This window comes from Phacochoerus africanus, chromosome X (genome assembly GCF_016906955.1).
Source record: "Phacochoerus africanus isolate WHEZ1 chromosome X, ROS_Pafr_v1, whole genome shotgun sequence".
NCBI classification, from domain to species: Eukaryota; Metazoa; Chordata; class Mammalia; order Artiodactyla; family Suidae; genus Phacochoerus; species Phacochoerus africanus.
In genome coordinates this window covers 50,117,588-50,135,083 of record NC_062560.1, presented here as the reverse complement: position 1 = coordinate 50,135,083, position 17,496 = coordinate 50,117,588, and the positions used below count along the sequence as shown (strand labels likewise).

The window sequence follows — 17,496 nt, the reverse complement described above, 5'->3', positions numbered from 1 at the left end:
ATTGGGCCCTATAGCATCCCTTAGGATGCTGACAGGGATTTTCTCTTGGCTCCATTTCTTAGATAAGTAAAATTGAGGCCCACAGAATTTAAGTGAGCTACCCAAGTTCCAGAGTAACACTGTCTCTTAATATGGCTCCTTCATATGCATTATCTTGTTTCATTATCAGGACAACCATAAGGAGCATTGAGGCTAAGTAAGAGAGGTTCAGTGACTTCACCCAAGTATCACAGAAGTAGTAGAGCCAGGATTCAACCCCTGTCTTAGTAAGCTCAGGGAATACTTTCCTGAGTATGTTTTTTTCTAACCACCCACACACCTCCCCAGTTAGATCTTTTCCCTATGGTCTATTCTGTCACAGCACTTATCACAATGCACAGCTACCATTGATTTCTATTCCTATCACTAGACTTCCAGCAGCTTGAGAGCGATGACCATATTTGATTCATTTTGTTAGCCATATCCCCTAATATAGATTGCAGCATATATTAGGAGTTAATATTTGTTGACTAAATGAACAAAGGACAATAGCAAGAGCATCAACAGGTTAGTAGCATTTTTTAGAACATAAAAATAGAAATAATAGACATGCCCAATGTCCAGGGAAAAGCATAACTACATCTTCAGGTTCCTCACCAAGAATTCTTTTTCCCCAGAATTCCATAAGCTTAGAGCCATCATTATCAATGTCTGCAAAAAAGATCCAAAGAGCTGCTTTTCCTCCTGGAGGACTTAAAATTTACATTCCAGTTGTTGCCATCAGAAAATATCCTTGTAAATGAAATTAAAATGTTGGTGCTTTAAGCCTTTCTATTTTTGTTTGTTTGTTTTTTGGGCTTTTTTTTTTTTTTTTTTTGGTGGTTATTGGCTCAGGATTGAGTCCCAAGAGTGGGATAATTAGGACAAAGGAAATGGACATTTTTATTGCTCTTGCTTCATATTGCCAAATCACTTTCCAGTAAGGGATCATGCCATTTACCCTGAAGACCAATCTGAACTCAGCCCTAAGGAAATCCAGATCTTGCCTTTTTCCATTGCTGGTTTTAATTTCTCCATTCTGCAGTAGCTTGTTAATATTAGTTCTGACCTTTGGGGCAAGGTGAACACATGGTTGGCCTGAAGAGAAAAGGCTCCGGGTGACTCAGGAACTTCTTTGGCAACTACAACAGCTGATATTTCAACAGTACACACCCCCTCTTACCAAGGGTACCTCCCCAGCCTTCCCAGGGAACTAAGGAGCACCTCCAGGCTCCCTCTTTGATGCCACCCTCTGGACCTGCTTTGGGGTCTAAATGCAAGACAGCCGTGTGTCGGATAATGAGCGATGGAAGGAAAAAACCCTAGGAGAACAGGTAGGTGAGACAGAAGGAAAAATAGGAGTTAACACAAACCCAAATCCATTCTTTAGGCTCTCTGGAAAGTTTTCTAGGACTAGGTAGTCACTTGAAGTGTTCATTAAAGGGTATGGGAAGTTGAGGAAAATATGTTTTCTATATCTCATAAGCTGTCTGTCATCAATTCTGACCTGACTTTGTGAATACTGGCCCAAAGGACAGTTCCTTAGCACCTTTAGAAATCTAACTTGGTATAGTCCAGTTTTGAATGAGCTAGATAAGAGAATTTCTCTCTTAACTCCCAACTGATATATAAAGTATAGCTGGTTTTCTGTGGCACTTGGAACAAATTTTTTAGCTTCTTTGGGCTTCTACAGCCTCCTCACTAAAATGGAAATTGAAGTCCCTAGCCTATTGCCCTCAGAGGACTGTCACAAGGTGAAGAGGAGTGGGAGGACAGGAACCAAAACTCTGGAAATATTACAGGACTTCCGTGCTCTGCCTTAGTGATCCTACTTTTTCTGTAGCATCCACAGTTGATACCAACCACAACCCTACTCCTAGGACTAGGATAGAGCAAATCTAGGGCCCCAAGCATGGGGCTGAAAGTAATGGGATGGTGAGCTAGGGTAGTGGCTAAGAAGGAAGTGGATTTTAGGCTACTGCCGCAGAAGGCTGGATATCCACATAAAGCACCTGACCTCCCCTGTAAGCATATGGCCAATCTCCCCTCCTCATCCTAACTCCTCACAAATGTATTCACACCCATACTTCCAAGAATTACTGATAAGGAGACCCCATTTGTGATTCTGATACCCATCAGTACTGTCTTGATACTGCTTTTAATGAAATTCTCCTATACACCTCATACTTTGGGAGGATGGTTAGGATATGTGGGCCTCAAGAAGTCACATTATGCTTTTCCTACATAGAATTAACCCCATATAGAATTTATGACTCAGCTCTTGGACTTGGGTGAGTCTGTGATATTAAGTGAAACTTTTTTGCTGTAACCAGTTAACTATGGTTATGGGAAGACTTTATTCTGTTATGCACCATTCAAGGTTGAGAGAATTTTTGATCCCACTATAACATTCTACCTTCAGACCAAGTTAGTTCCCTAACCCAGTTCCCTATATATCTCTCTTTTATAAAGTTTACCTTGTTGGCTGGGGATTATTTTTCTACATGTTCATCTCATTGAGGGTGGAGAGATGTAGATTGTACAAATACTGAGCAAAGATTTCTTCTGTGCTGAGGCCTGAGCTAGACACCTGGAAACACATTACAGGTAGCTGAGATCCAGTCCACATCATTAAAGAGCTCACAGTCTAGTAGGGAAGTAAACCAGTAAAGCAGAGGTGGATATTTGTAGTCTAGTAGGGAAGTAAACCAGTAAAGCAGAGGTGGATACTTGTTCAGACAGACAGAAGCATATAGGCAATATGAGAAGCAAAGCCAAGGGTACAGGGAAGGCTTCCCAGAGGAGGTGAACATTGAACCCAGCCTTGAAGAGTGAGTCAGATTTCATTAAGAATGGAAGAGAAGAGAATTTTGAGTAAAGGCCCAGAGGCAAAAAAACAAAACAAAACAAAAAACAACAACAACAAAAAAACATAGTGAGGTTGAAGGCCCAGTGAGTAGTCAGTACAGTTTGACCATGGGTATCTAAAGAAAGACACAGCTGGAGAGGTAGGTTTGATTGAGGAGAGCCAGCACTGAGGCCTTTCCATAAAGCTTGTTTAGTTCTCCTGCTTCTGGGATCATAATTTGTAGCAGTGGTTAAAACACACACATGCACGCACACACGCATGCAGCTAGTTCTGAGCAGTTTTAAGTTGGGTTTTCAAGTCTAGACCCCTAGTTTACCATTTCAGACCTTGTCAAAAGCCCTCTAGTCTCCTATTTCAGATTTCCTGTTTCTAAAATTATCTTTCTGCCTATTGGCAGAGTCATGAGGACAAGATTGTAAATATAGAAGAGGGGTTCATGTGACTGGATTGATTACCTTGGACAAGCCACTTCCTCTCCCTAAACTTCAGTTTCACTGTGAAGGTAATGAGAATGTTTGGAAAGAGCAACTATGATAGGAGTATGTTTCCTTGTGGAACATGAAAAACATACATGTAAAAGGGTTATTATTAATATTATTAGCATTAGCAGTGATACAAGTTAGGAGACTTATTAGGATTAATAGAGTTGTCTCTTCCAAAGTCTAGTTCTAATACTCTAAATGTTCTGATCTAATCTGGAAGAGAATATTCTTAAATCAAGCTAGATTGATCAGTTAACCAAAGATTCTGGACTGGAGATATCATGTCCCCAGGATTCTACTCCTGACTTGGTGGCTTAATTTGCTGGAGGACCTTAAGAAAATACTTCCTCTCTCTAGGCTTCCATTTTCTTACCTGAGAGGATTGGATATATTCTCTATCTATGATATCTAGGGGGCTTCTGTATCACAAAATCAAAAGGTGAAAATGAATTCATCTTTCTAATTGATTGGCGTGAACTTTGTATTTATTATAAATATTAACCCTTTGTCATAATTTTGTAAGTTTCCTTTACTGTTTCCTGAATGCTCAGCATTACATTAGAAATTGCAAATTAGCTATAGAGTTGATTAATCTTTTACTTCAAAATGGAAGCACAGTGTTAGGTAATATATAGTGAACATTTCCCAGGTTTACTTTACATGTGTTAACACATTGAATCTTCAACCCTAAGCGACTAGATACTCTTATAAGATGAAAAAAAAACAAGACACTGAAAAGTTAAATCTTCTGCTCAGAGTCTCATAGCAAGGGACAGAGGTGGGATTCTACTCAGGTAGTATGGCTCCAGAGCTCATTGCTTTTAACTACTGTGATCCACTGCCTCAGTGGATTCATTTAAAAGAGTAGGCTCTGAAATGTATTGAAAGTTTGTTATGATTTATACACAGCAGCTGGAGGGAATCTAACACTTGTGTAGACTAGAATGCTGAGAATGTATTTTAGGGAACGTCTTAAAAGGCAAAGTGGAGCTGAGGGCACTAGAGGGCAAGGATTGGAGGTTTCTGTCCCAAGAGATATCCCCAGCATTGCCCAGATCAGTGGCAGAAATTGAGCTTCCTCATAGCCAATCACTGGACCTTTATCAGGGGGCAGGAAGGTTGCAAAAGAATGAAGCAAGAACACACTTGGACATCTTCCAGGTAAGCTGTGCTGTTAGATGAGTTCTACAAATAGACATTTCAAAATAACCAGGGGTGTGGGGGAGGGTAAAGCAGAGACATCTGAGCAGGATGGCTCTGGCCTGTGGACTTGTCCTACTTTGAGGTCATTGCTCCCTACTCTCTATGCTCTGCCTGCTGCAGCCTCCCCACCTAAGCCTCCATCCCCATGGTTTGGCACAAAGAATTTTAACCAGGTTCTGGGTCAGATCACAATGCCTTTCTCCCTGAGGCACCTGATGGCAGTTGGCACTCATGTGGGCAGTACTTACCATCTCTAGCTTTAGCAGTGGCTGCAGTCAGATCACAATGCCTTTCTCCCTGAGGCACCTGATGGCAGTTGGCACTCATGTGGGCAGTACTTACCATCTCTAGCTTTAGCAGTGGCTGCAGTCACTCATCTTCCCAAGGTGTCAGGTTTATGGTGATTTATGTATCCTTTGCTGGAAAGAACCCAAAGATGATCAGATAGTGCCCATCTCTCCAAGGTTGCCCCAGGCAGCATATTTTATGGGAGAGTGGCCCTTCATCAGTAAAGGTAGAAGAATTAAGTGGAGGAGAAGGGTTGCATGCCATTTGGGGCAGGCAGTAAGGCAGTTAAACTTCTACTTCAACATCAGGCCTTTGATTGCTAGCTCAAAACATTGCATTATTCAGTAGGGATTTATGTGCTTGTACTTGGAAACCTTGTGTTTCTGATATGGATCTCTGCTCTGGGTTGGAATTTCATATTCTGCTTGGGCCCATTTTATTTCTAAGCTATGAAATCTGCTGGGATCTGTCTCCATTACCTTTGCCTCCCCACTCCACACAGGATATAAGCACATGATCTTTGGTCTTTTATTTGCATACTCTACTAGTCCTGTCTTCATTGGAGGGAAGTGACTGGCCAGACCTGAGCTGTCTTGCTGGCTGCCTTCCTTGCCGGGCTCCAACTTATCTCTTATGTACACAGCCCTTGGAGTTCAGAGGCCTCTGCTGACCTCTGCCCAACCTCTCCTTCTCTGCACCCAAGCCCCCACTGGTAGATACAGGAGCAGAGGCAGGCAAGGCAGGCAGGACTAGGAGAGAGTAGAGGGGCTGGAGACAGGCTGCCAGAGGGCTCAGAACCCCAGCGCACCTCCCTGTCCTAACTCTGTCCACCTCCTGCTGTGGCCACAGCAACAGAAGAGACAGCTAATAAGACAGGAAGTGAGGCCTGGTACCTTGTGGACAGTGGTGTCATTAGCTGCGACGCCTAAGATGACTCAAGAGATGGGAGAGCTCACCCAAACTAGATTGCAGAAGATCTGGATTCCACATAGCAGCGGCAACAGTAGGCTGCAACGGAGGAGGGGCTGTAAGTGGGGTTTGCTTCTGTGGGCTTCAAGGTGGTGGTGATAGAGTGGGTGTAGTAGAGCAAAGGATATGCCACCCTTCCACCCCCAACCCCAATCTGAAAGTTTGAATCACTGTAGACCAGAGGCTAATGTCAGAAAAGGTAGATAAGGAATGAGAGAAAGAGAGATGAAGACAAAGAATGAGGATTATGTAAAGATCATCTTAATAGGAGAGATTTTTTACTAGGAATTTTTTCTTTCTTATCCAGAACTTATTTGGAATGCTTCTTGTTAGAAATTTGATGTTTCTAGTTCAGAACTCTTCAGTGCTAGCCTAAAATGTTTTATTTTGGTGACTTCAGTGAAGTGTCTGGAAAGTACTCCTGTCTGATAGTGCTTGGGTGAAATAAGGTGATGGTTTCTGGCATTGTTTTTCAGGGAACAGGTGCTGGGTACACAACGGTACCATTTCATTGGTCAGTTTTGCCCCACCCCTTTCTCAAGCCTCTTCTAATAAGCCTCTGACTGGGTTGGGAAAGGCAGGGTATCCTGTCTCCTTCATTGCCTTCTTGGCACATATGGATATTTTTGCTGCTCTGGGGATTTGAAGGATAAGACCCTCAGTCCCTCAGGGACAGCCTTCTGGTGTAATGTTCACTTTGAAATTTTAAGAAAGAGCAGATTCAAAGGAGAATCAAACAAAACCTGTAAATATATTTTTAAGTAGAGTATAGCATTTCCCATAGATAAAAGGGGACATTTGTGGACCAAGATGCTTCCAGCCCAAGAATTTTGGCCTGAGGAGCCATAAGGTAGGTGGAGATAAGATAGCTGTGGACTGTGGGACCCAGTTGTGTCAAGGACTAGCTGACCAAGCTTCCACTATGCTAACACTATAGAAGGTCTAGGCTCAGGGCTAATGAGGGAGAATTAGTTACTTAGAGGAGCCAGAAAGAAGTAGGATGGTAAATATACTATGTAAAATGGAGAGTATGGAGGGAGGGGGAAGAGAAAAAAAATAATCCTTCAGTTCTTCTTCCTCCTTTTTTCCACCAGCAGTATAGATCACTCATACGGAGATCTAGGAGCCTGGATGAGACTGAAAATTATCCCCTTCCCCCACCCCACACCAAGCCACTCTTGATCCTTTCCAAGGGGCTGTTGAGTTAGCTGGCAAGCAGGCAAGCCACTTTCTGTATACCTGGGTCCTCCATTGTTAGGACCCTTATATTCCTAGGGGTTGGGGAAGTAATATATGTAAATCACCTAATATAGTCTCTGTCATATAGAGCGTGCAAACTAAATATGTACTCAATTTAGTTCTGAGACTCTCTTTCCTCGTCTACAAAACAGAATTTTTAATACCTACTTCCCCATGTTGTTGGCGTGATTCAGTGAATCAGACTGCCTATGTTTAAGTCCCAGCTTTGCCACCTCCTGCCTCTGTGACCTTGGACAATTTTCTTAACTTATGTGTCCTTCCATTTCTTCATCTGTAAAAGGAAGTTAATGATAGTGTTTTTGTGGAGATGAGAGAGCTAAAGCACATAAAATGCTTAGAGGAATGCTCAGTGCACTCAATAAATGTTTTTTTTCCTTATTACTATTTTTATTATTATTTAAACAATAAGGTGAATCTGTCAACTTCTTGCCCATCATATCCCCAGCATCAAGCCTGGAGCCTGATTTGGCACACAGCAGATACTCAGTAAGTGGTCACTCTGTGCTAATTCTACTCTACCACTTACCATAGCCAAGCATAGGGCTCTGTGTGTACAAGACAGTAACTCATTAGTGATTGACTGAATCATGTAAGACCACAGATGCAATACACATGGTGCTCTGGGCAATGTTTGCCTCAATTCCTGTGTTGAGCAGGCCAGGCTCTTTACCCCAGGACGATCTGAGTCACCCTTTACTTGTAGCATCCTCTCTAGAAGACCTGCCCAGCCCAAAAGGGGGCATTGGGGGAGAGGAGGCGCAGGATCATTTAATGACATTATTCTGAGGATTAAATGCATTAACATGTGTAACTGTATATATTCACCTATGATGTTTTTCTCACTCAACGTTATTATTTTGTGTGCTATCTATATTATTGTTACATGCAGTTGTAGATTGCTTATTCTTCTTGCTGGGTAATATTACATTTTGTGGCTACCCCATGGCTTATTTACCTACCTTACTGTTGATGGGCATTTAAGTAATTTCTAGTTTGGGGTATGAACAATTATGCAATGAAAAATTTTATCCCCACAAATTTGGAATCAGTTTTTCAAGTCACACACATATACACGGACACAATTTTTGGCATTTTAATCGAAATTATAGTCAACCTGTATATCAACTGAAGGAAAGTTAACATCTTTATGATACTGAGTCTTCTTTAAACATGGTATATCTTTCCATCTACTTCAATTTTTCATGTTATTTAAGTGAAGTTTTATAATTTAAAAAGGCTTGTACATCATTATAAGACCATTTTTTTACTTTTAAAAGTTTTACTGATATATAGTTGATTTACAATGTTGTATTGATTTCTGCTGTACAGCAAAGTGATTCAGTCTTATGTATACATATACTCATTCTTTTTCAGATTACTTTCCTATTTAAGTAATCACAGAATAATGAGCAGAGTTCCCTGTGCTGTACTGCAGGTCCCTGTTAACCATGCATTCCATATACAGTAGTGTGCATATGCCAATCCATCCCTCCCCCACACCTTTCCACTTTTGTAACCATAAGCTTGTTTTCAAAGTCTGTGAATTTGTTTCTGTTTTGTGAATAAGTTCATTGGTATGATTTTTTAAGATTCCACATTTAAGGGATAACATATGATATTTGTCTTTGCACTTAGTATGATCAACTCTTGGACCATCCATGTTGCTATAGATGGTGTTTCATTCTTCTGCATGGCTGGAATAAATAAATCCTTCTTTATTCTATTGCGTATATGTACCACATCCTTATTCGTTTCTCTCTTGACAGACATTTAAGTTGCTTCCATGTCTTAACTATTGTACATACTGCTATGATGAACATTGGGGTGTGTGTACCTATTTGAATTATGGTTTTCTCTGGGTATACACCCAGGAGTGGGATTACTGGATCCTACGATAGTTCTATTTTTAGCTTTCTGAGAAAACTCCATACTTTTTTCCAAAGTAGTTGTACCAATTTTCATTCTCACCAACAGTGTAGGAGGGTTGCCTTTTCTCCAACCCTCTCTAGCACTTTTTGTAAACTTTTTGATGATGGCCATTCTGACTGGTGTGAAGTGATGCCTCATTATAGTTTAGTTTAAATTTCTCCAATAATTAGTGATGTTGAATATCCTTTCATGTTTTTTGGCCATCTGTATGTTTCCTTGGAGAAGTGTCTATTTAGATCTTCTGTTCATTTTTTATGGGTTTTTTTTTGTTTTTTGATATTGTTGGTTGCATGTTTTAGAGATTAATCCCTTGTTGGTCACTTCATTTGCAATTATTTTCTTCCATTCTGTGGCTTGTTTCTTCATTTTATTTAGGTTTCCTTTATGTACAAAAGATTTTAAGTTTAATTGGGTCTCATTTATTTATTTTTGTTTTTATTTTCATTACTCTAGGAGGTATATCCAAAAATATCTTGCTGTGGTTTATGTGAAACAATGTTTTGCCTATATTTTCCTCTGAGAGTTTTACAGTACCAGGTCTTATACTTAGGTCTTTACACCATTTTGAGTTCATTTTTTGTATGTGGTGTTAGAGAATGTTCTAAATTCATTCTTTTACATGTATCTGTCCAGTTTTCCCAGCACTACTTATTGAAGAGACTGCCTACTTTCCATTGTATATTCTTGACTCCTTTGTCATAGATTAATAGACTATAGGTGCATGGGTGTATTTATGAGCTTTCTATCCTGTTTCATTGATCAATATTTCTGGGTTTGTGCCAGTACAATATTATTTTGATGACTTCAGCTTTGTAGTATAGTCTGAAGTCAGAGAGTCTGATTCTTCCAGCTCCATTTTTCCTTCTCAGGATTGCTTTGGCTATTCAAGGTACTTTGTGTTTCCATAAAATTTTTTTAAAATTTTGTTCCAGTTCTGTGACAAACACCATGATAATTTAATAGGGACTGCACTGAATCTATAGATTGTCTTGGGTAGTATAGTCATTGTGACAATATTGATTCTTCCAATCTAAGAGTGTTGTATATCTTTCCATCTGTTTGTGTTGTCTTTGATTTATTTTAATCTGCAACTTATAGTTTTCAGAGTACAGGTCCTTTGCCTCTCTAAGCAGTTTTATTCCTAGGTATTCTTTTTGATGCAATCACAAATGGAATTGTTTCCTTAATCTAACTTTCTAGTCTTTCACTATTAGTGTATAGGAATTCAAGAGATTTTTGTTCATTAATTATGTATCCTGCAACTTTACCAAATTCATTGATGAGCTCTAGTAGTTTTCTGGTAGCATCTTTAGGATTTTCTATATATAGTATGTCATCTGCAAACAGTGACAGTTTTACTTCTTCTTTTCCAATTTTAATTAATTTTATTTATTTTTCTTCTCTGATTCCCGTAGCTACAACTTCCAAAACTGTGTTGGATAAAAGTGCTGAGAATGGATATCCTTGTCTTTTTCCTGATCTTAGTGGAAATGCTATCAGCTTTTCACAATTGAGAACAATTTTAGCTGTGAATTTGTCATATATGGCCTTTATTGTATTGAGATAGCTTCCCTCTCTGCACACATTCTGGATAGTTTTTATCATAAATGCATGTTAACTTTTTTCAAAAGCTTTTTCTGTGACTACTGATATAATCATATGGTTTTTATTCTTTAGTTTTTTGATGTGGCATATTACATTAATTGATTTACATATATTGAAGAATCCTTGCATCTCTACAATAACTCCCAATTGATGATGGTGTATGATCTTTTTAATGTATTGTTGGATTTGGTTTGCTAGTATTTTGTTAAGGATTTTTGCATCCATGTTCACAGTGATATTGGCCTGTAATTTTTTGTGTGGTGTCTTTGTCTGGTTTTGGATTTAGGGTGATGGTTGCCTCATAGAAAGAGCTTGGTATTATTCCTTCCTCTGCAATTTTGGGGAGAGTTTTAGAAGGATAGATTTTAATTCTTCTCTAAGTGTTTGGTAGAATTTGTCTGTGAAGCTATCTGGTCCTGGACTTTTCTTTGTTGGAAGTATTTTAAATCACAGTTTCAATTATAGTATTTGTGTTTGGTCGGTTCATATTTTCTATTTCTTTCAGGCTCAGTCTTGGAAAATTATAGATTTCTAAAAAATTACCCATTTCTTCTAGTTTGTTTTATTTCATATTGCTGCTTGTAGTAGTCTTTTATGCTCCTTTATATGTTTGTTGTGTTAGTTGTGACTTCTTTTTCATTTCTAATATTATTCATTTGAGCACACTCGCTTGCTCTCTCTCTCTCTCGCTCTCTCTCTCTTTCTCTCTCTCTCTTTTGTCTTTTGTCTTTATAGGGCTGCACCCCGCGGCATATGGAGGTTCCCAGGCTACGGGTTTAATCGGAGCTGTTGCTGCCAGCCTACGCCAGAGCCACAGCAATGCCAGATCCGAGCCATGTCTGTGACCTACACCACAGCTCACGGCAACCCCGGATCCTTAACCCACTGAGCGAGGCCAGGGATGGAACCCTCAACCTCATGGTTCCTAGTTGGATTCGTTTCCACTGCACCATGACGGGAAATCCCCTGTCTCTTTTTTCCTAGATGAGTTGGGCTAAAGTTTTATCAAATTTTTTATCATGTCAAGAACAAGATTTTAGTTTCATTGATCTCTTCTAGTTTTTGTTGTCTCTATTTCATCTAGTTTTGATTTGCTCTTTATGATTTCTTTCTTTCTACTAACATTTATCCTTCTATCTACAGTTTCGTTAGGTGTAATTTTAGGTTATTTATTTGAAATTTTTCTTGTTTCCTGAAATAAGATTGTATTACTTTAAACTGTCATCTTAGAACTGTTTATGCAGGATCCCATAGGTCTTGGATTGTCATGTTTTCATTTTTATTTGTCTCTGGGTATTGTTTGATTTCCTCTTTGATTTCTTTTTTGGTGTTATAAAATTTATTTATGAAGAATACTATATTCATTGGTAAATATTAATTAATTGCTGTATCAAACTAATGTTTTTTAATCATATAATTATTTTTATTTTTTTCCATTATAGCTGGTTTAGAGTGTTCTGTCAATTTTCTATTGTACAGCATAGTGACCAGGTTACACATATATGTATACATTATTTTTTCTCACATTACCATACTTCATCATAAGTGACTAGATGTAATTCCCAGTGCTACACAGCAGGATCTCATTGCCAATGCATTCCAAAGGCAGCAGTCTGCATCTATTAACTCCAAGGTCGCCATCCATCCCATTCCTTCCCCCTTCCCCTTGGCAACCACATATCTATTCTCCAGGTCCATGATTTTCTTTTCTGTGGAAAGGTTCATTTGTGCAATATATTAGATTCCAGATATAATTGAAATCATATGGTATTTGTCTTTATATAACAATGAAAGATCATAAAGAGAAATCAGGAAAACCATCCCACTTACCATTGAACCAAAAAAAAAATAAAATACCTACGAATAAATCTATCTAAAGAGAAAAAAGAACTATACTCTGAAAATTATAAGATGCTAATGAAAGAAATCAAAGACAACACAAACAGATGGAAAGAAATACCATGCTCTTGGATTGGAAAGATCCGTATTGTCAAAATACTACCCAAAGCAATCTACAGATTCAATGCAATCCCTATCAAAACACCCATGACATTTTTCACAGAACTAGAACAAACAATCCAAAATTTTTATGGAACCATAAAAGACCCAGAATTGCCAAAGCAATCCTGAGGAACAAAAACCAAGCAGGAGGCATAACTCTCTCAGACTTCAGGCAATGTTACAAAGCTACAGTCATCAAGACATGGTGGTACTGGTACCAAAACAGACATATAGACCAATGGAACAGAATAGAGAACCCAGAAATAAACCCAGACACCTATGGTCAATTAATCTTTGACAAGGGAGGCAAGAACATAACATGGGAAAAAGATAGTCTATACAGCAAGCATTGCTGGGAGACCTGGACAGCTGCATGCACATCAATGAACTAGAACACACCCTCACACCATGCACAAAAGTAAACTCAAAATAGCTGAAAGAACTAAATATAAGAGAAGAAACTATCAAACTCCTAGAAGAGAACATAGGCAAAACATTCTCTGACATCAACCTTACAAATGTTTTCTCAGGTAAGTCTCCCAAAGCAACAGAAATAAAAGCAAAAATAAATCAATGGGACCTAATCAAACTGACAAGCTTTTGCACAGCAAAGGAAACCAAAACAAAAACAAAAAGACAATTTCCAGAAAGGGAGAAAACTGTTTCAAATGATGCAACTGACAAGGGCTTAATTGCTAGAATGTACAAGCAACTTATACAACTCAACAGAAAAAAGCCAACAACCCAATTGAAAGATGGGCAAAGGACCTGAAGAGACATTTCTCCAAGGAGGATACACAGATGGCCAGCAAACACATGAAAAAATGCTCAACATCGCTGAGTAGAAGAGAAATGCAAATCAAAACTACTATGAGATACCACCTCACACCAGTCAGAATGGCCATCATTAATAAATCCACAAATAACAAGTGCTGGAAGGGCTGTGGAGAAAAGGGAAACCTCCTGCACTGTTGGTGGGAATGTAACCTTGCACAATCACTATGGAGAACAGTATGGAGGTAACTTAGAAAACTATACACAGAACTACCATATGACCCAGCAATCCTACTCTTGGGCATATATCTGGACAACACTTTCCTTGAAAAAGACATATGCACCTGCATGTTCATTGCAGCTCTATTCACAATAGCCAGGACATGGAAACAACCTAAATATGTCCATTGACAGATGATTGGATTAGGAAGAAGTGGTATGTATTCACAATGAAATGCTATTCAGCCATAAAAAGAATGAAATATTTCCATTTACAACAACATGGATGGAACTAGAGACTCTCATACTAAGTGAAGTAAGTCATAAAAAGAAAGACAAATACCATATGCTATCACATATCTGGAATATAATATATGGCAAAAATGAACCTTTCCACAGAAAAGAACATCATGGACTTGATTCCATCTTTGATTTCTTCAGTGATCTATTGGTTGTTTAGTAACATACTGTTTATATTCCACATGTTTGTGTTTTTGTAGTTTTTCTGGTAGTTGATTTATAATGTCATAATGTGGTCAGAAAAGATGTTTGATATGATTTCAGTTTTCTTAGGTTTACTGAGGCTTGTTTTGTGGCCCACCTTATGATCAATCCTGGAGAATGTTCCATGTGCACTTGAGAAGAAAGTGTATTCTGCTTTTCGATGGAATGTTTTATAAATACTAAGTCCATCAAGTATAATGTATCATTTAAATTCTGTGTTTTTTATTGAATTTCGTTCTGAATGGTCTGTCTATTGAGGAAATTGGGGTGTTAAAGTCCCCAACTATTATTGTGTTAATGTCAATTTTTTCTTTTATGGCTGTTAGCAGTTGCCTTATATATTGAGGTGCTCCTATGTTGGATGCATATATATTTACAATTGTTGTATCTCCTTTGGACTGATCCTTGGATAATTATGTATTGTCCTTCTTTCTCTCTTGTAACAGTCTTTAATTTTTTTAAATGTTCATCTGATACGAGAATTGCTATTCCAGCTTTCTTTTGATTTCTATTTCATCAACTACTTTTTCCATCCCCTTACTTTCAGTCAGTATGTGTCCCCAGATTTGAAGGGAAACTCTTGTAGACAGTATATATACAAGTCTTTTTTTTCAATTCATTTAACAAGCCTATTTCCTTTGCTTAGAGCATTTAATCCATTTACATTTAAGGTAAATATCAACATATATGTTTTTATTGCCATTTTGTTCATTGTTTTAGATTTGTTTTTATAGGTCTTTTTTATTTTATTTTTATTTTTATTTTTTTATTTTCCCACTGTACAGCAAGGAGATCAAGTTATCCTTACATGTATACATTACAATTACATTTTTTCCCCCACCCTTTGTTCTGTTGCAACAGGAGTATCTAGACAAAGTTCTCAATGCTACTCAGCAGGATCTCCTTGGAAATCTATTCTAAGTTGTGTCTGATAAGCTCAAGCTCCCAATCCCTCCCACTCCCTCCCTCTCCCATCAGGCAGCCACAAGTCTTTTCTCCAAGTCCATGATATTCTTTTCTGAGGAGATGTTCATTTGTGCTGGATATTAGATTCAAGTTATGTGATATCATATGGTATTTGTCTTTGTCTTTCTGGCTCATTTCACTCAGTATGAGAGTCTCTAGTTCCATCCAAGTTGATGCAAATGGCATTATGGCATTCTTTTTTTATGGCTGAGTAGTATTCCATTGTGTATATATACCACGTCTTCCGAATCCAATCATCTGTTGATGGACATTTGGGTTGTTTCCATGTCCTGGCTATTGTGAATAGTGCTGCAATGAACATGCGGGTGCATGTGCCTCTTTTAAGTAGACTTTTGTCCAGATAGATGCCCAAGAGTGGGATTGTGGGGTCATATGGAAGTTCTATGTATAGATTTCTAAGGTATCTCCAAACTGTCCTCCATAGTGGCTGTACCAGTTGACATTCCCACCACCAGTGCAGGAGGTTTCCCTTTTCTCCACAGCCCTTCCAGCACTTGTTATTTTTGGATTTATTAATGATGGCCATTCTGACTGGTGTGAGGTGGTATCTCATGGTAGTTTTGATTTGCATTTCTCTTATACTCAGCGATGTTGAGCATTTTTCATGTGCTGGTTGGCCATCTGTATATCTTCCTTGGAGAAATGTCTATTCAGGTCTTTTGCCCATTTTTCCATTGGTAGAAGAGTTTTTTGCTGTTGGGTTGTATAAGTTGTTTATATATTCTAGAGATTAATCCCTTGTCCATTGCATCATTTGAAACTATGTTCTCCCATTCTGAAAGTTGTCTTTTTGTTTTCCTGTTGCTCTCCTTTGCTGTGCAAAGCTAACCTCAACAAATTTAGGAGCATAGAAATTATCTCAAGTATCTTCTATGACCACAACACCATGGAATTAGAAGTCAACCATGGGAAAAGAAATGAGAAAAAACCTACTACATGGAGACTAAACAACATGCTACTCAAAAACCAATGGGTCAATGAGGAAATCATGAAGGAAATAAAAAAATACCTTGAAACAAATGATGATGAAGACCCAACCTCTCAAAATCTATGGGATGCTGCGAAAGCAGTGCTCAGAGGGAAATTTATAGCGATACAGGCCTTTCTCAAAAAAGAAGAAAGATCCCAAATTGACAACTTAACCCTCCACCTAAACGAACAAGAAAAAGAAGAACAAAAAAGACCTAAAGTCAGCAGAAGGAAGGAAATTGTAAAGATCAAAGAAGAAATCAATAAAATAGAGACTCAAAAAACAATAGAGAAAATTAATAAAACCAAGAGCTGCTTCTTTGAAAAGGTCAACAAAATTGACAAACCCCTGGCCAGACTCACTAAAAAGAGGAGAGAAAGAACCCAAATAACCAAAATTATAAATGAAAAAGGAGAAATCACAACGGATACAGCAGAAATACAAAAAACCATAAGAGAATACTATGAACAACTATATGGCAACAAGTTGGACAATCTGGAAGAAATGGACAATTTTCTAGAATCTTACAGTCTGCCGAAACTGAATCAAGAAGAAACAGACCAACTGAACAGAATGATCACTAGAAATGAAATTGAGGAAGTCATAAAAACACTCCCTACAAATAAAAGTCCAGGACCAGATGGCTTCACAGGCGAATTCTATCAAACATATAAAGAGGAATTGGTGCCCATCCTCCTTAAACTCTTTCAAAAGGTTGAAGAAGAAGGAATACTCCCAAAGACATTCTATGATGCCACCATCACCCTCATTCCAAAACCAGACAGAGATACCACCGAAAAAGGAAACTATTGCCCAAAATCTTTGATGAGTATAGATGCAAACATTCTCAACAAAATCTTAGCCAACCGAATCCAACGACATATCAAAAGAATTATACACCATGACCAGGTAGGGTTCATCCCAGGTTCACAAGGATGGTTCAACATACGCAAATCAATCAACATCATACACCACATTAACAAAAGAAAAGTCAAAACCCTCATGATCATCTCAATAGATGCAGAAAAAGCATTTGACAAAATCCAACATCCATTCATGATCAAGACCCTCGCCAAAGTGGGTATAGAGGGAACATTCCCGAACATAATCAAAGCCATTTATGATAAACCCACAGCAAATATAATACTCAATGGGGAAAAACTGAAAGTCTTCTCACTCAAATCTGGAACAAGACAGGGATGCCCACTCTCACCACTGCTCTTCAACACAGTTTTGGAAGTCCTAGCCACAGCAATTAGACAAACAAAAGAAATAAAAGGCATCCATATAGGAAGAGAAGAGATCAAACTGTCACCATATGCAGATGACATGATACTATACATAGAAAACCCTAAGGACTCAACCCCAAAACTCCTTGAACTGATTAATAAATTCAGCAAAGTAGCAGGCTATAAGAT

At 38.5% G+C, this 17,496-nt stretch overlaps 1 protein-coding gene across 8 annotated transcripts in view; it reads left to right on the top strand.

Moving 5' to 3' along the window:
- The first annotated feature begins 1,187 nt into the window (after positions 1 to 1,187).
- The window catches only part of PFKFB1 (6-phosphofructo-2-kinase/fructose-2,6-biphosphatase 1), a 78,876-nt gene continuing 62,567 nt past the window's right edge, over positions 1,188 to 17,496 (top strand). For 2 of the 8 annotated variants that reach the window (XR_007132822.1, XM_047764788.1), the window contains exon 1: positions 5,603 to 5,887. Coding sequence is in view for 6 of the 8 variants with exons in the window: in XM_047764788.1 (XP_047620744.1) it covers positions 5,791 to 5,887 (97 nt within the window). In the remaining 2 variants the exon portion in view is untranslated. Of the gene's footprint in view, positions 1,353 to 5,498; positions 5,888 to 6,419; positions 6,680 to 17,496 lie in introns of those variants that run through there. The other 6 variants (XM_047764791.1, XM_047764786.1, XM_047764787.1 and 3 more) reach the window with 6 other exon arrangements.